The sequence below is a fragment of the Athene noctua genome, chromosome 22, assembly GCF_965140245.1.
Source record: "Athene noctua chromosome 22, bAthNoc1.hap1.1, whole genome shotgun sequence".
Classification (NCBI taxonomy): domain Eukaryota; kingdom Metazoa; phylum Chordata; class Aves; order Strigiformes; family Strigidae; genus Athene; species Athene noctua.
This window is the reverse complement of record NC_134058.1, coordinates 2,734,137-2,757,474: the sequence shown is the minus strand read 5'-3', so window position 1 is coordinate 2,757,474 and position 23,338 is coordinate 2,734,137. Positions and strand designations below refer to the sequence as shown.

General features: G+C 45.4%; 2 protein-coding genes across 2 annotated transcripts in view; both read right to left on the bottom strand.

The window, feature by feature from the left end:
* Window positions 1-10,401, bottom strand: part of SSU72 (SSU72 homolog, RNA polymerase II CTD phosphatase) — a 28,615-nt gene extending 18,214 nt beyond the window's left edge. Inside the window, exons 1-2 of the mRNA XM_074924974.1 lie at window positions 10,206-10,401; window positions 3,067-3,210 (exon numbers count right to left, since the gene is read on the bottom strand). Of these exons, the coding sequence (XP_074781075.1) occupies window positions 3,067-3,210; window positions 10,206-10,285 (224 nt within the window). The 5' untranslated portion in view covers window positions 10,286-10,401. The remainder of the gene's footprint in view (window positions 1-3,066; window positions 3,211-10,205) is intronic.
* A 3,900-nt stretch (window positions 10,402-14,301) lies between these two features.
* Window positions 14,302-22,476, bottom strand: FNDC10 (fibronectin type III domain containing 10). The gene is made up of 2 exons (XM_074924998.1): window positions 21,278-22,476; window positions 14,302-15,925 (listed from the first exon to the last, which is right to left on the bottom strand). The coding sequence occupies exon 1, from the start codon at window positions 22,309-22,311 to the stop codon at window positions 21,643-21,645; it is 669 nt and encodes a 222-aa protein (XP_074781099.1). The 5' UTR covers window positions 22,312-22,476; the 3' UTR covers window positions 14,302-15,925; window positions 21,278-21,642.
* Window positions 22,477-23,338: the final 862 nt, after the last annotated feature.

The following is a 23,338-nucleotide window of genomic DNA, read 5'->3' as shown; positions in this document are numbered from 1 at the left end:
GATCTATACTTTGCTCCCACAGCCCCCCAGAGGTAGTGCAGACCATGGTCACATCCCCTACAGATCAGCAGTAGGACCCTCTGCTGTTCTAGAAACTATAGAGTAATATTTTAAAAAGCAACCAAAAGCCACATTCAGAACAGCCTTAAATGGTTTTGTCACAGCCTTCTATTAGGACTTGGGGAATTTAAGTGCTGTTCTAAAAATGCAGTGGTAGATGTGGATACTTATTTTAACTATAAGGTTTAACCACCACATCTTAAAACACTTTTAAGTACTTCCATTTTAGATATACTGTAACCACCTACTCAACCGAATCTGTATGCCTGGCTCCATTAATCCCTTATTCCTGTGCTTCTGAAATCCAACATATGCCTTCAAGGTATGTGAGCTTATGCTCTGTATTTCACTAATTAACTGCAATGAAGGTGCTTTCAGTCTCTGCAGAGTGGGTTTTTGTAGACAGGAGTAAGAAGTATTCAAGTGAATAAGAAAGTTTCAGTGGATCTGTTCACCCCAACACATTTTTAAACCTTGCTTGGACTGATGTCCAACTGCAGCAGCTCGTGTCTGTTTGAGACTACCGCTTTCTGAAACAGGGGTTATTTACTTGGCTGGCCAGAGAATGTTCTAAGTCCCTCACAGCCCCAATTTTGCTGAGTATCTAGTGTGTGGACTGCTCTGGGTGCCCGCTGGCACACTGGAGGAGGGACATCACTCCTCAGTGAGGCAGTACTGAATGCTGAGCACTGAAACGTCATGCATCCCATCACTGGATTATGGAGACAGCTGTCTGCTTGTTCCCAAGCTACACTACTGCAAACTACCCGGGAAGGCTACAGATGGAAGCTATCTCTGCCTGGTGATTAAAGCAAGGCTGGGGAACAGAACAAGCAGGTAAATCCTATAAAGAACCACACCTTTTGTTTCCCCATACCAATTACACCCAAAGCCCATCAGAAGAGCAGGCCCTCCCACCCTCCAGCAGGTAATGTCTGCATGCCCATCTGCCTACAAAGTAATGCTCACCCCCCAAAAAAACCCCACCTGAGCCCACATGACCCTGGCTCACAAAAATTTACTCCACAACTTTCTGGAGAGAGTCGGTTTGATTTTGGTTATGGTAAAAGTCAAAACCCATTTCTGGAAATGGAGTTGCTTTCTGCAGAGTCTTCGCTCTGAAAACCTTAACTTATGTGAGAATCAAAAATGCAAAGATGTAGAGGCTATTATTTTTTGCCCTATTTCCCTTGCAATGGCTATTGTTTAATCTTGCTTTCTTTTATCTTGAGAAAAGAAACTGTAACACTGCAAATGCATTTGGGTAACACAGCAACCATCTGCAGCATGGAGCAGAACCAAAATGGTAACTCCAAAATATGCTGTATGTGGGGGACTAGGTAGGCTTTCTGTTGGTTTTATCTTAAAGCATTGCCATATTCAGTACAGCAGCAATGAAGAATGCAATAAGGAAATTACAAGTCGTTAGTTCTTGTTAAAATTATTTCTCAATTCAAATTATTTTCTTTTGAAGCAATCCTTTTTTAATCAAGATATGGCATACCTTGTTAAAATGGGTTTGAGAGATTTTCCTTTTCTCTATAGGCAGAGGGATAAAAAAAAACCACCCCAGCACATCACACATGTGATTCATTAAGACTATACCTTACGTTTTGATTATTTTTTTAAAAGAAGGACCTCTAACTAGGTATTAGGAAACCAGTATCCCTGCAAGAGATACCATTTGTGTGGAACACCATGCAGAAAGGTATTCCAATGTTTAATGAGTTCTCATTGTGCTGTGCAACTTTAACCAAACAGCCCAGCCCTTCTTAACCTAAGTCTTTCAATGCCCAATGCAAAAGAAGTCACCACCCTTGGGGTCTCAGGGAGCTCAAATTTACAAGTGCTGGTCAGCAAATACAACAAAGAATTTGTTGAGTAGTACAATCTGTGCTACTAAACAACTGTAGAGCTATCTTACAAAAAGTTGAGTTTGCCGACTCCTTGAGTAACAGCTTGGACTAGTTTCTGCAGTGTTGCAAGTTTTCTAGTCTCTGACAACCTGTTTGGCATTTGAATACAATTAAGACATTTAAACCATGTTATTATTCCTGTTGGATCTTCAGGTGGCCATACCCAAGATTTTAGGAAAAAAACCTTATACCACTAAAAATTGCAAAGACCGCCCTACTAAATTAACAAGATTAATTTCTAGGATACTTCACTCTAAAGGTTCCTCTATCTGTTAAGCAGAAATTCAGTGTATACTGAATCCCTTATTTAGGGTAAGTCTTTTCTATAATATTTAACATTAAAAGGATAAATCGGATCCCTTGTTGAGAAAAGAATATCTACATTAAGTGCCCCAATTTTGTAGGTTTGTGGGTTTTCTTAAAAACAAATGAAAAATCAACTTTGAATAGAGATGTTCTAAAATCATGCAGTCTGACATTAGTCATGGTTTTAAGTAGTGTGCATAACCTTGATCACCTCTGCTCTCCAGGATTAAATACGTTATTGGGCTCTCCTATGTCCATTCTCTATAATATACTATAGGATTTTTTTCAGTGCACAGATCAAATCACATACCAAGAAATTCTCAGTGAGAAGGGTGAGGTCTTTAATGAAAGGTATCCTCTCTCCCAGAGAAAGTATACTGTAAACCTTACCTGTCCGTTTGTCTGAGCTAAATACAACATTAATGTCGAGGTGGTCGCTCTTCACATATCCATTATCAGGACAGTCTTTGCACTGAGAAAATACGATCCGCAGTGCAGTGGAGGTAACGGACAATCTGTGATAGTATTAACGTGCTTTCATTCAAGAGCTAAACATGTTAACACACTACAAAAGAGCATTTTGAATGCGTGCATTGCAACTCAATAGCAATTTACAAGGGAGCATTAGAGGCCCATTGTAAAAAAACCTCCTATAAACTTAAAACATTTTAAGTTCGCCAGTCAAGCAACTATATATTCCTAACGCATAATGTCAAATAATGAATTACACCTTTCAAGGATGAACCATATTGGATTTTTTTAAAAGGCCACACCACAGGGATACAGTTCTTTGTCTTTCCTAAGCAGATCATTGTACATCTGATCATATGTTGTTTTGAAATCATAAACATTCGGCTTGTCCGGTGCTGGTCCTGGAAGTTTCACATGAGTCCCTGTTCCAAAGGATCGGACACTGAATCCTCGTTTGCTGAAAGACAGAGGGGAAGGGGAGGGGGAAAAGGCAGTTAGACTGGATGGACTTTAAACACCAGAGTGCTGAAATACACATACTGAATTTTAAAAACATCTCTTAGCAATCAGCCAAATAACCACCAAACAGTTGGGCAACTCTAATCAACTAAGTTGCCAAACAGACCCAATGTGCATATTTCCTTGCTGTTACAATCGAAACTCACACACCATTTCTAAAGTAGCACCGATATTTTATATGAAATTTTCTTAGAATTACGGTACGCAGCGTTTTGGATATTTCTTTTGTGCTTTCAGGCATCCTGGATTTGCAACAAGCACACGTTCTGTGTTCACTCTTGGACAGCACCATACAGGCAGAGGTGTTTTTGTCTTGATGTAAGAAAGTAATTAGCAGTACCAACCGATCAATACTTATGTATTCTGCTGAAGTTGCTGGGTTAACTACATTGCTCCCCTCACTATGTTGCCAAAACTATCTCTAGTGTAATTTAATTAGCTTAGTACAAACATTTGTGTGCCTGGCACTTTTCTCAAGTGGACTGAAAAACATACTGTGTAATTACCTTTACATAAGCAGGGCAGATATTCTGCTGACTGGTACCTAAAACTCTTGGGTAAGCCAGGGATAGCTTCATTCCATTCTTATGAACTACCTCTTTAATAATTATAATTTAAAAAAAAGCAGGAACCTGCTTGTCTTTAGGGGTAATGCCAAAATGTTCTGATTAACCTAAATATACCTGCTTGAACCTCAACAAATCCTTTACTAATATTAAGAAACATTATACTGTATCTGTTGAATAAGACAACCAAAAAGAGATTGTTTTCTGGTGGGCTAATGGACAAAGTTATATGGTAAAATACTCTCACTGTTGTCCAGAATGCTGAAACATTTGGCTTTATAATGACAATCTGAAACAGGTCAAGACCACAGCTTAATCTCATTTTTTTAAGGACTCACACTTTCAGCTCCAATGATTTAGCAGAGACCACTAAAGAGCAAGTCAATGTTAAAACAAAAAGCAAGCAAACAACCCAATACCTGCACCTCACCCTCCCCTGAATATAACTAAAAAAATTGTAGACCCTTATTCTGAAAAGAGCAAACAGGAGACTGGGAGCCAGTGCAAGTCACACCTTGACTCCTTGGTTTTCACATACAAGATAGCCAGGAAATTCAGCAGAAAACACCAATTAAAATTGCATGTTTGTCTTCAAATAGCGTCTTCAAAGCGATCCAAAAAGCTCCTACGCAGAGACTAACAGTGATCGAGCTTTGTCCCAAGCTCAAACATTGCCATGCAATTATCAATAGTGTTATTTCATTTAATTCGTCCTATTGGAACATAGCCCCTCCTTTCTCTTTTCTTGCTTCACTACACTTTTTCTTCCAGCAACTATTTATAGGTTCCTATTTCTGTAAACAGACAGGATACATGATGATTTTTTGCTTCTTTCTGCAAGACTAATGACTGAAAACGGATACAAGTAGAAAAAAGTGCAACTCTTTCCCCCTCCCAGCCCTCCGTCACATTAACAGTGACTCATAACTGCACCAGTTACATTTAGTTTATTTTCCCTGCAATATTTCCAGTCCCAAGTTTTTATTCTACTGCTTCTACTGGACATGGAGAGCCATAACATGTATAGAAGAAATCGCAGTGCTAGAATATTAATGTTTCACACTGATGCTTTTCCAGGTGTCTCACCCTTCTTTCCTTTCTGTATCTACCACTTGAAACTATTTTTGCTAAGAATTTTAACACCGACTAACTGCAAAATACTGGACTTCGGCACCTTGCACTTTCTGCTGCTTTTCCTTCTCTCCACTGCAAAGCAGTAATGTTAAAGACAGAAGAGCATTTTCTTCTATGCTTTCCTCTTAACTTTTAATTTCTCCTTTATAATATTATTCTCTGAAATAGGTCTGCTTTGATCACATGCATTAAAAAGTCCATCTCCAACTGTCAGAAGCACCCTTGAAGTCTGCATGATCTCATATAAAGCAAAACGGAAATCTTCATTTGAAGTTTCACAGATCAAAAATTTGTGCCTCTGATGCATGTGACCCATTGAAAATTGCTTCCTTGAATAGCTGGAATATGCATTTCTCACACGGAATTCCATGCTCTGACACTAGCAGTTACCAGGGAAGAATTTTTACACTATTTATGTACCAGGTGTATTATTATGAAATATTCTGAAAATGTTTCAACACATTTCTTGAAACAGCTGGGGGGGTGGAGAAGAGGGAAGAATACCTGCACAGAACCATTATTCAACAGAATCTGATTTTATAAAGCAGCTGGACAGACCCAGTTTAGTGAGCCATCAAATATCTGTTGTAACGTGGCAGTGTCTTTTAACAGTTAAGATTTCCCACAAGACAATGTATATCTAGTATTTGTTCTTGGCCTAGTAGAACTACCCAGAAGATAGAAAATAATGAGCTTCAATTTTACCATAAACAGTAAAGGGTAAGATATACTAATACACTACCCTAGCACTGATTTCTGAAAATGTAAAGTTTAAACATTAACAGACCTGTAAACGTCGTGAAATTTCAGGAAGCTGTTTCTATTAACGCTATTAAGACCAGTATATATAAACTATCAACATACAAATATGCCAGTATACAGATCTCATTTTCAGCAAGTATTCTCATCTCAGTTTAAGTCCAAAGCTCCTGACAGTGAGATCACACGCACTTCTCACGTGCCCATGAGTTTACAGACTTAACTGAAGCACCTGAAAAGAGTCATTGCATCTCCCTCCAAAGAACGTCAGAGCTCTTTGCAAATTACTCATCTGGGAAACAACTGCTGCTGAAAGCAGAGATCGACATGGGACTACGCTAACAAAGCGCTAACACATGACAGAGTGGTGTCCGAGAGGAGGAATATATATTAATCCATGCAGATTGAGAGATGCACTTCTATGAACACCTCTCGTCTATTTCACCGTTATTTTGGGATTTCACACGTACTTATTACCTTAAGGTATCTGTCAGCTTACTGTAAGGTTGTAACAGTACAGCTTCTCTTCTTACAATGGCCAGTAATAAGTATTACTAAACATTAAAGCAAATGCAATAAACCCTGCAGTACTACTGCAGATGGTAGTGGTAAAAGATTTTCAGAGGACAGATCACTAATTTTAATACATCCCCTTCCACAACATGTAGCAGGAAAATCACTAGCAACAGTGCCCTCCTTGTAGACCATTTTGAAAATATCTTATGCCATTCGAGCAATTAAAAAAAAAAAAAAAAGCCAAAACAAACCCAAAAAACCCCACAGTTAAACAGCAGGAACACGTATGTTGTTAGCTAATCTTTAAAACATTAACAACTTGTCATAATTTGCATCATCACCGATCAGCTGTCAAATGAAAATGCTTTAATGTAAAAATGTTAAACCACTTCCTTCTTCTTGAGGGTTTATTAATACAATTTAAGACTCCTCAGATTAAGCAATACAAATTTCAGTACCTCCCTGCATTTAGCTGCTGACGGATAATGCCAGCAGAGAAGCTGTGACTAGTGACTTACGTAAACTGCAAGGGTGCAACTTAAGTTCTCTTACGTGGTCAGTGCTGAAGTACAAATCATAACATCAACATGAAATTTAAATTTCAGCTGCTATGGTTTCAGTATTTAAATCTGTTTACTGCCACTAAGATATCTCATATTCACACTCCTTACCACACTTAGCTTCCTAAAACAAAGGAATATATATGTAACTTAAGCACATCTCAGTATCCTGAAAGTTTTCATTACCAGCAGTGACAGAGCCCCTGAGCTCAGTGGACTGAGATAGGATATCTATACCTTAAGAGCCTGAAAATACAGTTACCAGAGCACTTCCTTTACACTGGGAGAGTTCGAAATAACAACTTCCTTTTGAAGGCCATCAGTGTACTATCAAATAAATATACACAAAATGTCAAAGTTGCTTTATAGTAAAGTTGGGTAATAGGTTACCCTTGTACTTTCCTCTTCTATGTTTGAAGGGGAACCATGGCCTAAGTCTGCATACTCTATGGAAAAAAAAAAAAATCTACACAAATTCTATTCTGAAAAGTAGGATGAGTAAGATGGACCTAGGGACTGGCTACAGATGGACATCCAGTCTGACAGCTTTTAAGGAAGGATTGTGACTTTCTGCATAGTCCTTACTGCTTTTCCTCTTTTCCCTTTGCCTTAATGTCTCAACACACTATGGTGATGGTAACTACTCTATCAACAAGCGTCAAAAGACCTTCAGTCTGACTTCTGTTGGAAGATTAGAACAAAAAGTTTAAAACCTGGTTAATCAGAAAATACACAAACACACTACAAAGCAGATGGAAACTGTACTGAACCAAGAACCACCAGAAACTAGTAGACTTATTATTGAGATACAAAAAAGATCTAATGTGTATGTCTGTTTTCCAGAGGCTAAGTGGCAGCACAGAGATACAGTAAGGATGAATGAAAAATTCAGGTTGGCAGGTGAGACTCACTGCAAACCCTTTTGGAATGAACCACTGCAATTTAAAAGGACAAAAAGTTTTCAAGTGTCTAAAAAAGGTAACTCTTATTATCTGGCATGTTAAATTTAAAGAAAGAAGGAAAAATAAACCAAAACAAACACACACCACCACCATGCCCCCTAAAACTGCTGAAGTATGCAAAGAAAGTATGTATTACAATTTTGCTTTTCTCAGTCCAAGAGAGAGAACACCAGGATATTGTGAAACGTAGTACATCAAGATGTTAAATCAAGCTCGTTTAAACCACTTCATACATTTCATGCATTAAAAAGGATAAACTACTAAGAAGACACATAGAAGCAAGAAGTGGTGGGCTGCAGGTACTTCCAACAAAAGCCCACCTGGTAAATCCAGTATTTCACCTAGATGTTACATGCAAATGGCTAAATTTTGTTTTATGAATGCATCACAAGTTAAAATCAGACGTTTCTGCAAGATCATTTTTGCTTTAAAAGGAAGTAGCATACAATTAAGTTCAAGTTTTAGTAGGCACTAGGTAGGCCTAACATTTGGAAAGTTAAACAAGAGTGCCTTACTGATAGTTTTCTCTACAAATTGGAAGAATGGAATAAGCACAGTTACTCAAAAATGCTGCATGAAAAATTTGTCTTAACTAAAACCTGTAATTCATTAAAACACTGAACAGACAAGAGAATTCTGAAGCCTGACATTACAGAAATCTAAAAGACTCGTCAAATTTAAGATAAACCATCAAAAACTTAATTTTAACACATTTCCTAGCATAAGTATTTTCCAAAAGAAGCCTATATAAAATACTTATGCAAGATCCTAGGCTACACATCACAAAAGCATTGTTTAGGAATGTTCATTAATGTGTTCAACACTGCAGGTTGGACACCAAGCTTTGTTTTCAAAGTCACCTGCAGATCTACAGAATATGTATCCTTTGAAGTCTTGTAACCCCTTAACAAAATACCTTAAAGTTCCATAATACCTCCATTTCTTCCTAACTCTTCCTCTTTTAATCATGTGTTCTCTCAAACTGCAGTGCAACATACAGGAAGACATTGCCCTGAATTGGCAAAGCACGGTGGCTTTGAGCCAATGCAGATATTTTACTGAAGTTTACTGGAAATGACTGTTCTCGCTGCATGGGCTAGTTATTTCTTTACACGGCATCAGCAATTAAGCTCTATTTTGCCATTTATGCTATTGTCGCTGTAATTACACAGGGTGCTGCTGAAAATAAACATTTTCCAAATGCATACATTTTGTTAATTTTTAATTAAAAACTTAAGGGAGAAAAGACTTTGAAAAAAACATTTCCCTGACACATTTACCAGAAGGACATCAGTCACACCGGAAGTGATTTGTTTCTTCTGCAAAAACAGAGGAAGAAAAAGGCTAGACATTAGAAGTAAATTTAACTTCATCCTTAGTATTCAGGTTTCAATTAAAAGTCAGTTCCAGTATTATTAGCAGAAAAACAACAGAAGAGCATCCTTCCCACCCCAAGCAGCTATTAGTAACGTCACGTTTTCATGTTTTCTGATCCTAAGTTTAAGCACTTACAGCATCATATGCTGCTCACAGTAAGATGGCTGCCAGGCCAGATGCTTCTGTTATTTATTCCTTTCAAGGCTGTTGTTTTTATTTAAATGTTGCATACTACTTACACATAGTTGTTTGGCTTACTGGGCTAGCAATATGTATCTTTTAATGTGGATGTTACTTCGCATAACTTTAGCGACAACAAAAAAAAACACACAAGAAAATGCTTATCGTGTTGTTGCAGTGCATAGGGAAGATTTAGGAACATGATTACAGGCAGATCAGGTCTCTCCTGTCCGTCAGTCTGTCCCCAGACTACCCTCTCTCCCCTTTTGAATTCAGCCAAGCTGAAGATACTTGCAGTGCTACAAAGATGAACCCTTATAATCTCAAAGATATTTTAACTTTCTGAACCAAACGCTTTGTCCCGATTTCCTGCAACAGGGAAAGGCTCCCTTTCAGGGCACAGAGCGGTTCCGGTCTTCAGATGCATTAAAGCGGGCGGGGGGGAGGAGAGAGAAAAGGAACGTTTCGGTTTTCAGGTGCCGAGAAGCAGGAGCTGTTCCGCGCCTGTCGAATTCGCCAGCTCCTCTTTGGCAGCACTGGATCCGGAGGTCCGCCAGCGACGGCGGAGCAGACCCCGCCGCACCGGCCTCTCCGGCGATCCCAGCCCGGAGCAGGCTCCGGAGGAGCCGGGGCGCAAACAGGCTCAAGTCCCCAAGGCCGCGGGCCTCGCAGGGTGCGGCGCGGGCCCCCAGCACGGCCTGAGCCCGCAGCCCGCCGCCCTGACAGCCCGCCTGAGCGCGGCTCCGGGGCCGGCGAGGCAGGCAGCGCCCGCCGCACGGCGGCCGGGGAAGTGGGCCCCGGTGCGGCCCGGCGGCGGGCGGGCCGGGCCGCGCTGCCGCCGGCCGGAGGAAGGGAGGGAGTCGGGCAGGCCCTGGTTACCTGAGGATGTTGTGCGCCTCCATGCTGCGGTTCTGGTTGCTGGAGCACACCACGGCCACGCGGAGCGGCGAGGAAGGCATGGCGGCGCAGGGAAGAGCGCCGGCTCCCCGCCCGCGGCTCCGAAACCCTCTCGGCCCCGGCCGCGGCTCGCACAAAATGGCGGCGGGAGCGCGGCGGCGGGCGGTGCCGGGACGTGTCACCAGGGCCGCGCCGCCCCGCCGCGGCCAACCGCGGAGCCGGCGTCAGCGGGCGGAGGCCGCCGCCTACCAGCGAGAGCGGGGCGGGGCGGCGGCGGCGGGGGCAGCGCGCCGCCGGCCATAGAGCCGGAGCGGGGGGAGCGCCGCCGCGCCGGGCCGCAGCTCCTCCGCGCCTGCCGGGAGGCCGGTCCCCAGCGCGGGGGGACCGCAACCCGCGAGGAGGGCTCGGGTGCCGGCAAGAGCCGGCAGGACTTTGAGCCTCAGCCCGTGACTCCTGCCGATTGCCCGGGCTGTTAAACCAGAAATACCGCCCAGCTTGTCAGCCGCGTATGGAGGGAGAAGGGCCACCCGGGTCCCGCCTGCCCACAGGACGGCCCGCTCTTGGCACACAGCCGCTTACTCCTAACGGTAACTCTGTCCCGACGGACTGCTCAGCTACCGGATATTCTCTACCGCTGCCGTTCCAGCGTCAAACTGGGGGGCAGAGAAAGGCGCTGGGATGAAACTACCTGGGGGCTGGTGCAAAACAGGGAGTAGCTGTGAGGAAAAGCCCAGCTTTGCTATTAATCACCATTAAATGCCGTGGATTTGTACTACTCTCTACCGTCAACAAGCACACGTGTGCAATATTTTACTGGATAAACGTTCACCCCCCTCGCGTGGGTTAAACATAAACACAGGGATATAGAAAGTGTCCCGTAAGGTACCCGTCTGGGTTAGCTCTGTCACAACCAGCCGTGGCCTGGTACTGTTCCCGTATGAGCAAGTGGCTCTGAAAGAGCCGAATACAACAGCTAAAAGATCCCAGCAGAGACAGCAGCTGCTTCTCGATTTAGTACTTCTAGAGCTCGGAAGGGTCCCCGGCACACGTACGCATGTGCTATGAGTTCCATCTACACGTGCCAAACACAGAGAAATGTAATAATTTGCGGTGAGCGCCACATGTGATACATTCTAATCACCCCCAGCTCCAAGTCCCCTAACTCAGCTGCTAGACAACCCTGTCTCATTTAATACAGAGACAAGTTTCCAACATCCAGAAAGAAAATATCCCAAATTTACAATGTAAAAGCTTGAGTCTTACAATCTCCTTCACAAATACGCCCTGTTTCCATACTTCACACTCGTATGATTCCCATTTGCCTGGCAATGTAAGCCACACACTCCACTATTTTATTTTCAGGATGCGGTTCAAGCCACCGCTTTTTTTCCTGAAAAGCAGTCTTCTGGCCAGTTTTCGTTCTCGGCAGTAGGTGGCAGCCAAAGGTTGCAGCGGCTCCGCTGGGCCGGGCCGTGGGAGAAGGATGAGGAGAAGCAGCGTTTGGATGCGGGACTGAACCACCCTTGAGAAGAAGTAAATTGGGTCTGACACCCTGATCGACCCCATCTCCACGTCTGTGCTCAGAACACTGTGCTGAGGACTCTGGCAGACGCTGGGTTTTATGCTTAGTCAGGGAATTCTGCATTTTAGGAGTAAACTCTCATGCTTTTACTGAAAAGTATTAAAATATGAATGGACAAAACTAGGAGTTATTTATGTACCCACTGACTGGTGAAATGCACCGATTTCAGAAATGTTTTGCTCGCATACAGGTTAAAATGGTCATGGCACTCCTTGCTCACCCCAGACCAATTCAATTTTTCTGGGAGGCTTTCTTCATCTTTTCCCCTTTCCACATCCTTGGGCTTTCCCACCTTGGCTTACTGGTGCTATTGCAGCTGACTCCAGCACTTTTCAGCGCTGGAAAAATGGGACAGCTAGGAGAGATGAGAAAGCAAGGCTTCAGCAGGACAGGGAGCTTTCCTCTTTCATTCCAGAAAAGGTCCTTTTAGAGCAGTGAGAGGACACTGGCAGATCGGTGAGGTGGCAGCTTCTCTCTTGGAGTATATAAGGACATTTTTTCTGTCAGTGCAGAAAATAAAGGAAACCAACTCCAACTTGAATGCGCACAGAGGCCGAGTACAGAAGCTGTCTGTTAAAATTCAACGCCGTGACAATGGCCACGTGCTCTAAGCACGAGTCTGGTCCATCTCACCACAGTTCCAGGTCTGAGCGCGGAGCTGAGAAACTGTTGGGTGCCGCTGTGTTAACATAACTGGAGGGAAGTCAATAGTAGTAACAAGAGAGATTGCATTAAGCACAGACCTGCTCCCCACATACTGACAATTCCAAAAGGAGGAAAGTGAAAGAATGCTCTTCACTAAAAACCTCCCACTGATGCTACTTTGTGCCAGAGCTGGTTGCATAGGCCCCGAGCTGCATTACAGGGAGGATAAATGCTTGGAAATGACTTTTTCTCATGGGCCTCTAGCAATATTTATCTGGTCTCAGCCAGAATTAATTTCTTGTCAACTACCTACTATGAACTGTGATCTGAGAGCAACTGTGACAAAATCAATTTGATATTAAAATGGGAACAAGTTCAATGGATCCATCGAGATGCTAAGTGCTTCTTGCCAAGGGAACAAGCGTCTTTACGTTCTTGCTGAATTCAATATAGCCATCAGACAATTAATATTTTACAGGATTGGGGTCTTAAAAAGTACTCATGAAATTTGTGTATTGAAATGGCGACTGGGGTCTCATCTTCTTTCTGCCTCGCTCTGAATACAAGCTGAAACAACTAGTGGTGTAATTGAAAACTTTTCAGTTATCATGCGGGAACAGCTGTCTAGATCCCCAGTCTGTTCTTCAGATAGCTGCTTACACCATCACTCCACACAGACAGAAGCTCTGGCCATGAAGTTGGATCCGTTTAGCTCTGAGATGGTTCGTATCAGGAACGCATGGTTCACAGGGTGGGAAAGGCATTAAAGATTTAGATTCATTAATATCAGGGTGCAGTTGGTGTGGCCTCTGGGGTTACCCCACTCAGGGGACAGTATCAGGAAGAGAAAGGTTTTACTATTCTGTAACTATACGTTTCATCTTTAGGGGGATACTCATTTTAAGTGCTTAACTTCAGGTATTCTGAATTCTCCCCATCACAAAAAATTTCCTCTGACCACTACTTTATATGAATCTTTTGCATCTAATGGTGATCTTCTGAATCATCACCCAAGTTAGGCTCCAAAAGCAGCCTAAGACAGATGGTATGTCCACTGCTACGGCTGCCTCCAGCCCGTGCGCCGAACGCACCAGCCCTCTTCTAACACTCCCTGGTCAGCCACACCCTCTGAGTTTCAAAGGGCCACCTCAGTCCCTTCCGGAGCAATTACAGTGGAGTTGCTGACAAACGAAACAAATTTAATTACACACGAGCAAATCAGTGTCATGATTCTAGCAGGCCCAACAATCTGCCATCAAGATTGCACACAGCAGGGCAAGCTATTTGCCATGTATTCCTGTGGCAGGAAATTTGTAATATAATGGGAGCGTTATATACAAGGACTATTAAAGAAGATAGTCCACTTAACTGTTATTTAATTTTCATTCTAATTCTTTTCAGTATTTATTAGTTTACCATTGATTTGTTCTAACAGAGAACTGAGACTCCTACCCTTGTAAGCTTTATTAAGTAAAATACGTCATTAGAAAGTGGTTGGCAGAGATGAAACTCTGGAAGTACTTGGGAAGCTGAACTGAATATGACTCCTGATCCATTTCAGGCAAACAAAAGAAGAGTGAGAGCTGAAGTAACTATGTAGGACTTAGGACCCTAAAGAAAACAACAATATATAATTCTTATGAGCTGGAGAGGATCACAGAGACCAATACTGCCTGAAAATAAAAACCAAATTCCTAAACAATACCATCCGAGTGATTAAAGAGCAAAAATTAAATGGGAAAAATCCCTGCTTTGTCTACAAAAATGAAAAATCTTCATAAGAAAAGAATATCTGATAGGACATTTATAAATGAGCTTTTCCTTAAGGTGTCCACAATTATTTTATGCAAACATTTCCAGAAACTTTGCTCCAAAGACAAAAGCTCCAGAAACACCTCTAATATTATTGTATGCTCGAATTAACAACTCAAAACACAAAGCTTGCAAATGTGAGATCACCCAGGGCAGACAAATTTAGGACATAAATATTCCAAAAGCAAGAACCAAAATAACCATCTCCTGCTGTGTTCATCCCAGGAAAATTTTTATTGCAATAGAGCAGAAATCTGGGACACAGAGACCCAAGATAATTGCCCATTGGTTGCAGTACTCACATGCCTTTGCTTGATCTTAAAAAGTACCCCTAGAGAAACACGGTCCAACAAAGGGTATGTGAGCAAAGTACCTCCACCCTTATGTGGGGAAATGAAGAAAACGACAAAATTCGTAACCTCAGAATTCAGAGACAGCAGGGATACAGTGATTAAAGGAAGGAGAAGATAACAGGCCATAAGACAAAGTAACCAGCTGAATGTATCGCAGGAATTTTTCTCGTACATAACTAGAGCTACAAAAGATGAAACATCTACAGGCATGTTTTCACACAGATTTTTCAGCTGCATTATAGAATAAAAGGAAATACAGAAAATAAGACAAAGACTAATGACAGATAAAATCACACCAAAAATGGAACACAAAGGAGACAATAAGAACAGTATCTTAAAACAGTGGTGCAGAAATCAGGAAACAAATCCAATTCTTGGTGGAAAAAGGTATTCTAGCGCGTTTGATTTCTAAAAAGCTTAAATAAAATCTATAGAAGGAGTTAGGAAACAAATACCCAAAAAGAGACATTAAACACAAGAACAAAAACCGAATGTCTTCTCAGAAGAGAGAAAAGACCCCATTGCAGCACCAGCTCCAGCCAGTCTCAAACACTAACGCCTCCCGTTCTCCCACAGGGAGAGGTGCACAGCTGCACCCAGCCCACTGCTCTGACCCTAGAGGTCTTCACAGCTGCTCTCCGGGCGCAGCACACGGCATGCGCTCAGGCCGCGAAGCCTCGGGCCACGCACCTGAGGTATGGATGGGCCCTCTGGAAATAACTGCCACCCAGGCACGAAGCCCTCTGAGCGGACGCCTTGGCCCTGATTACGGAGCAGGCTCTCGCCTCGGGGTACAGAGGGCCTAGAGACAGGGAGCTCGTGGCTTCCACCCTGGTGACGGGGAGCCAAGCTATGCAGGCTGGCATGGCGTGGCATAGTGCCACCATTGCGGAGACTGGGACCCCATTTACTGGGCGGTGCCACGGCTCTGGCCTCTCAGGAGCTCCTGCTCCCCGAGAAGATGGACGGCAGCACGGTGACTTCCACCCTTCTTCCAGGGTCGTCACTCTCAGTGGTCACAAACAGCTGCAGCACAGCAAAACACCAACGGAGCAGAGACCACAGCCCTCATTACGGCGAGGCCTTGCTGCTTCTGGGCAACCAAAGGGCCTGGGAGCACCAGGGAATGTGGATCTGCACCCCAGACCCTACCTTCAGACAAGTGCCACTGTCCAGGGTCTTTCTCCTCCATCTTCAGGGACTTGCATCATTGCCCTTGGAAACAGCCTGCAGATTCTTCTTGCTCGTTGCTTGCAGTTTCTTGAAAGCCCTCCTCATCTTGCTCACTTCTGCATGGCAAGAGCAGGGAACTGGGAGCAAGAGAAGTGCAGGAGACAGGATCAGGACATCGAAGAAACAACCCTATTCCTCAGTCCAGCTGAACCTCACCTAGCGAGGCAGGACTCTGCCTGCCCAGGAAGGGCTGCTTTCTCTCTCCTCAGAGCTTCCTAAAAATATTTTCTGCCCTCCCATTAATACTTTTTTTCCTCTCTGTGCTTTCTGAGAAATCCTTTCCCCATCATCACCTCAGCACTTCCTGAGAAAAGCTTTTCCTTTTGCTCCCCTGAGCACTTCCCACAAATGTCTTTCAGCTCTTTCCCTTTAGCACTTCCCAGCTAATTCTTTCCTCCCCCCCCCTTGTCCTTTGCACAAAAGCCTTTTCCCTCCAGCACTTTCCACAAAAAGTCTTTCCCTGCAAAAAGTCTCCTTCCTCACACACCCAGCAAGCCCTTCCTGAGCCTCCCTCCCCTCGGCACATCCAGCGGAGCCTCTTCCCGGCTTTTCAGCACCTTCAGCCCCGGCTCACCCAACCCCTCGCTCTCAGAATATTGCACAAAAGTTTCACCTTCTCCCAGCGCGTCCTGGGAAAACCTCCCCCTCTTCTCTCGCACTTCTCATAAAACCAAAAACCTTTCCTCACTAGTCCCTCGACTTCCCCGACAAACTCCCGCGCTCTCCCTTCGCTCAGCCCTGACGGCACGGCTCTCCCCACATCTTCCCGCCTCAGGCTCGCCCGCCGCGTGCCGACGAAGCCAACCCGCGTTTCCCACCTAAACGCGCCCCCTCAGCGCTCCCCGAGAAGAGCCTTTCCCCCTCCCCTTCCTCAGCGCCTGCCTCTCTCCCGAAAAAACGGGTTTTTTTCCTTCTTGTCCTTCACCGCTCCTCAGCATAACCCGCCCATGTTTCTCCCCTCTGCGCTCCCCACCGAAACCTGTCCATCTTCCCCTCAGCCCAGTCTGCAAAAACCTCTTGCCTTGAGCCTCCCCTCAGCCATTCGTCCTAACCCTGCCCCGCTGGCTGCAAAACCCGCTCTTTTGGTACTTCTTATTCTGCCAAATAATTGGCAGAATACTTCTTATTCCTGCAAATCACCTGGTGGCTGCAGGACGGCTGCTTAGTGAATTTATTACCTGAAGGTGTATGTCTACTTTTACAAAGGGTCTGTGGGTCAACGCCCAGAGATCTCCTCTGGAAAAGTCTGTCACCAAAATCACTTCTGGAGGGGTTTTCTTGGCACACTGTATAAATGCTGTACTCCAGCGTGCCATTAGTTACATCTCGCTAAAGCAGGCTTAAAATACTGCCAATTCATTTTAAATGACAAGCCAAACACTGGGATATGAGGATTTCTGCCTAAAATCCCCTTTTTTTTTTTTTTTTTTCAAGGGCTTTGGGCAATTATTTCCCAGGTGAGATCAGACAATGTGTAAAACAGGAGATGCACTGACCAGATCTATGATGAAGCAACACCCGTCAGGGGATATTTGCTCAGGATAAAACTGCAAAAGACCCCGTCCAGGCATCACTGCCGCAATTCCTAAGCCTTTAACAGGAACGTGACTCGGTTAACCGTTATCTGCCCCTTTTTCTCCTTTCAGCCTTGTCTTAAGAAAGACTAAACAGAGCAGCAGTTTGCAGTCTTGTAAGACTACAACTCCAGGTCTCCATGGAAGCAAAATACCAGCTTTCACTTGCACCTCCAAATAAAGCCAAGCAGCCTTTCCTTTTATGTACCACAAAAAATATCATAATGGAATTAAGAGAGATTCTTTCCCTGAGGCACAGACTGTTTCCTCCACAAGATTCAAAGTTGGGGTCAGGCTGAGCTTGAGCTGCTTACATTTAAGCAGTTGTTTTCCTCACATTTAGCACAGGGCAATGAAAAAAGCTTGTTAATGAGCATATCACTCCTTTTAACTCCTGCAGAAACGGATATGGTTTTATCTTTGTACTGGAAATTACCAGATTAAACGCAGGACCATATACCACCTAAGAGTGTACCATATGGATTTTTAATACCCAGGTACTTGTAGAGTAATACGGAGAATGTGTAGTTGTCTCAGAAGCTATTTTCACTTTTTCCCAGAGCATTAGGTGCGTCACAGCCAGCTTCTTGGCAGCTTATTGCCACTTCTTTAATGCTGCATGGACAGGCCAGGATTGAATTTAACTCTACAAGGTACTCTGCATGTTTGGGGAATTGCTGCAAACACTGGATCTTTCTTTAACTGTGCAGTTCACAAAGGCTTGTGGGACTCAATATCAGGTCTATATAATGTATTTTTCCCCATTGTTGCCAAAAAGGAATGTCTATACTTGTGAGGGAGGAAATACCTATACTCATGATGGAGGTAAAACCCCACAATTATCAGTGCATCAGCAGATGTTTTGCTTAATGTCACATAAAATGAAATAGGGAATATTCTGATTTTCTTTATCAGACACCAAGATGCTTTCAGTTAAAACTTAATCCACTGAAAATGAATGAGAAACCATATTATTTCCCACACCCCATTTATAATGTGTGGAAAGGAAAAAATTGATAAAAAGAATCCTTTAGAGAATTATAGAATTTCCTCCACCAGGAATTACATCCTTGTTCTACGTATTTTGCTCTTGCTTGTCTATCCTCTGCCCATCGTGCTGTTGCAACACAGTCCACAGAGACAGATGCACGAAGATGTGAGATGACTACAAATAACATCTCGTAGTATCTACTAGGTGCTGGTTTAGCAGGTAACTGTATCCTATCAATACTTGCAGAGGTATCTTACTGAAGAAATTAAATTTGGTGCTCAGTTTCCTCAGACTTACATCAGTGTTACTGCAACGAAAAGTGCTGGCTGCACACAAATCAGGTAGCTTGAAACAAAGATGGATTTGGGAGCTAAGGGCAGCTCATTCAAAGGTCAAACAGGGATCGTTTATATTCAAAACCAAAGACACCTGGCTACCATAATTAATGGGTGTAATGTTTTTCATACAGAATTTCACATCTGGCTTCCTCTATCTGAAAGACTGAAGCGAACATCTTGAGTATCGTCCCTCTTTTGCCCCTGCTGTGGGACGTGTAGATCACGAGCTCCTTGTACCAGGTGCTGTGACTTCCTGCTTGATAAGAATATTTTAGGCTGGACCAGATGATCTCTCTATCCCAAGCCCTTTTTTTTTTTTTTTTTTTCACAATTACAGACAGTACCGTGATCAAGTTCGGGCAGCAGAACGGCTTGCCCAGAGAGGTTGTCCAGTCTCCGTCCCCAGAGGTTTTCAAGGCAACACTGGATACAGCCCTGAGTGACCCGGTACGATCTCCCAGTTGACCCCATTTTGGACAGGAGGCTGAATTAGGTGACCTCCAGAGGTCCATTCCAACCTGAACTACCCTGTGATCCTACAGTCTAAACCTCTAATAAACAAAAAACAAGTACTCAGAGAATAAATCTCTGTTCATTTTCCCATTAATGTTGCCATAATTTTACAGTAGGCAATGGACTATCATTATGATCAGTCTTTGGGCCGATTTGCTCACTTTGAGTCGAACAAGATCTTGAACCATTAAATATTTGTGATGTTTCCATTTCTTTTCATTATTCTCTTAATTTATTAAGGTCAACGCCAAGGTGGTACAGGGCTCATTATTCATACATTTAATTTTCACATCTGGCAATTCACGACAAGATGAAGAACAAAACAGTAACGCTGGTTGACAGAAGTTGACAAGATATACAAAATCAGTGCCACTCTAATAGTCCTGTGCAGGACTGGCTACAGGAAAGACTGACTTGAAACCTTTAAAAGATCTTTGATCCAAATTTACTTCGTGTTTAAATTCACCGAAGTAAATCACTAGATACAATTTGTCTTAATGTTCTTAAAAACTGATTGCCTTTTCTTCGAGCAGGCAATCTCCTTAGGGATAAAAAAAGAAAAATTACGGCATCGTCCTTCAATACCAACGAATGACACCATCTTCCTGTTACTGCGATGCTAGATACTGTCAGACTACTTAAAGCAAGTACACAGGCAGGCTAATAAAAAGAGAACACTGTTAAATTTATCATATGCTGCGTGTGAGAAAGAAAAGCAAGAATAACAAACAAATAAAAGGTATTTCTGCCTGATGAAAACACAGACCTCCAGTTTCTCAGCCACTCTCAGATTACCGAAGGGATTATGGCTAGGACAAATACTGCATTTTATTAAGGATTCCATATACTTTCTATATTTACCCTTTACTAGCATGTTTCTACTTCACAAACTACTTTCACAAGGAAAAGCATACAGGTCGTTCACTGGTGATAAACATTTACACAAACGGATCACATATGAAACTGATGTATTTGAACAGCAATACCCCCCTACAGAAGAGCTGCTCCCCTACTTTTGCTTTAGGTGCTCAGTTTGAGTGATATAAAGTCATTTTCTGTTAACAGCAGTCGGCTACATACAACATCACCAAATAAAAACTACCTCACTAAATAAATACCCGTCGGACGCGAACTGACTCTATTTTGTGTATATATTAAAAGTTCAAGTAATGATCAGCCTAAGTTTGTGTTTTTTTAAAAAAACCCAACCAACCGAACAAACCAACAACCGCTAGTTTCAGAGACAAAAACACTAGGGGAGATACAGTTGTCTGTGAAGACTATGGGAACAGATACACCAATATAAATGGGACAAATTCTCAGCACTAAGGCACAATAGAATTAATACTAGGATATGGCTAAAACCTTACTTACTACAGCGTTGAGTGAGCAGTTAACGAGGAGTGTTCCTATGCTCAAAACGCTTGGCTACAACAGTGAGTTCTGTGTTTAAGATGCTTTTACCTTAGTGTAGCTGCACACAGCATTCCTGAAGGATGGGGTTTCGGAGGGCAGGGATGGTGCTCATTTACACTCTTCTTACTTTATAATTAAGGATCGGTTCATACTTGCACAACAAAATGGAATTTTCGTATTAGATTTGTCCCTTTAGCACTGCTCTTTGCGGAAACTACCGATAACGACAGTTCTAAAGGGAGAAAAGCAGGTTTACTCGGTGTAGGATGTTGATGGTCACCCAAGGTGACCGGCAAGCCCCTGTTGTTTTGGACAGCGGCCAGTCTTGGTCTCGGAATTTGTGAGCAGCATAAGGCACGATACAAAACCCACTTAAGTCATGAGATTTAGGTGGGCTTTGGATCAAACACCTGCTTAGTTATGGGTTTTGTGGTTCCACCGGTCTATTCTCCCACAAAATTTAAACAACATTCCCCCTCAGGAAAAAAAAACCTCAAGCACGCATCTAAGAGCAAAAGGGGATTTAAGCATCGGCTTAAAATCGGGGTGTTCTGGAGAGTCTTCTCAAACCAGCCCTCTGTAAGATCAGCCGCTTACGTTTGAAAGCAGACACTTGTCTGGCGCTTGCGGCCCTTTGCCGCTGCTTTTAATCCACTGGGATCCCGTGAGTTCAGCAGCCGCGTGGGGCTCAGGCTGAGGAGCCGCCCCAGGAGGGAGAAGAGCTCCGAACACTGAGGAGAACTCGAATCCGGCCAGTTTGGGGCAGGCAAACCCAACCGCCCCAGCGCTCCAGACGAGGCCTCGGGGCGACGGGCTGCGAGGAGCGCTGGGGGCGCCTCTCCCGCTGCCCTGCGAGCCCCGCGCAGGCGGCGGCGGGCGGCGCAACGGGCAGAGCCGCGGCGGGGCCCGGCCCGGCCCAAGGCGTCGGTCCGGCCCCGGGCGCCGGGCGGCGGCGGGCAGCGCTAGGCGCGGCGCGGGGCGGCGGCGAGCGCCGGGCTCATGAGGTTCTCGGTGATGTAGGCCACCAGGAGACAGATGAAGACGAGCATGACGCAGATGGAGCCCCCCACGGCCGTCATGGCGACGACGATGTCCCGCATGGCCGCCGGCTCCACGCGGAACTCCACGCACTGGGCGGGCGGCGCGGGGCGCGGCGGCGCCAGGCGCGGCTGCAGGCAGAGGCGGTACCGCACGCTGCCGTGCGCCTCGGGCAGCAGGTAGTCGCGGCAGGCGGCGCCCAGCTCCACGCTGTCGCAGGGGAAGCGCGTGTAGGTGCCGTCCCAGGAGCAGTTGAGCGCGAAGCCGCGGAGGCCGGCGGCGGGGCGCGGCGGCCCCCACTGCAGCAGCACGCTGCCGTTGCGCAGCACGTTGGCCACCAAGGCGCCGCCCGGCGAGCGGTGGGCGCGGCAGGCCCGAGCCGCGCACTGGAAGCCGCGGGCCGGCGTGCGGAAGCAGAGCCGCCCGCCCGCCGCCCCCTCGGCCCCCACCTTGTACGGGCACCACGGCTGCTGCTCCTCCGCCGCCTCCGAGCCGGGCCGCCGCGGCCAGGCGGGCGGCGCTGGGCCCCTCAGGGCGGGCGCCGGCGCCCCGAGGCAGAGCAGGGCGAGGAGCGGCGGCAGCAGGCTGGGCATGCCGGCCGCCGCGGCATGGAGCCGAGCCGCGGTGCCGGCGGAGGGCTGCGGCGCCCCGTGCGCCGGTTATAAACGCGGGGCTCCGCAGCCCTTCCGCCGGCCGCCAATGGAGAGGCGGCTCCGCCGTTAACTCTCGCTGGGCTGCGGAGCACCCGCCGCGATGGGCAGCGCACGGCGCCGCGGGCACCCGCCCCGCACCGGCCCCGGCCTGCGGGCGGGGGGGGGGGCCGCAGCCCACGGCCGCTGCGCGCCCCCCCCCCCTTCCACAGCCCCCCCGAACGGGGGTTCAGGCGCCGCTCGCAGATGCCGGACACCGGCGGTCGGGGCTGGACGCGGCCACTGGGGTCTCACAGCCGGTGGAGACTGGGGCGGGGGGGTCCAAAGTCACAGAGCTCCCCTTCAGCTGAAGCAGCCCTCCTTCAAAGAAACGCGGGTGAGGTGGGTTTTATTTTTTTCTTTTTTCCCCACCGGTGATATCTGCAGACCCAGGCTGCTTTAACCCCTTGGGACCAGAAATCCAGAAACTCGGGAAGGACGCGATACAGGGAGGAAGATGCAAACCCCCCAGGGATGAAGCTGTGGGTGTTCAGCGCTATGCGCGCTGCTCTGACACGCCAAGGAAAAAGAAAGTCTTCTACCAACTGCCCGTTTCCCTCTGCAGCAGGACCAAGCCCAGTCCATCCCTCTGATCTAAAGGCAGCTCTGGTTTGCAGCACCAAAGAGGGCTGAGGGAGAGGGAGCAGCGCTCCAGCCTAGCATCACACCCCAGCGCTTTCTGAACGACCTTGAAAGGCTTACACTGAAGTAGAGACTTGTCTAAATGGGGAAAGAAAAGATCTCTCATGAAACTACACTAAACATACTTAACCTAAGCCACGTTTGAAGATTCTTTGAACGGCTAAAACGGTAGAACCTGCTTTAAGTCCTGCCTTTTCCAACTTTCAGATTTCATTCCACACAAAAAAGTATGGGGTTGGTTTGTGTTTTGATCAGGTTTTACATAAGGGTCCTGTACCAGTTCTTTGAA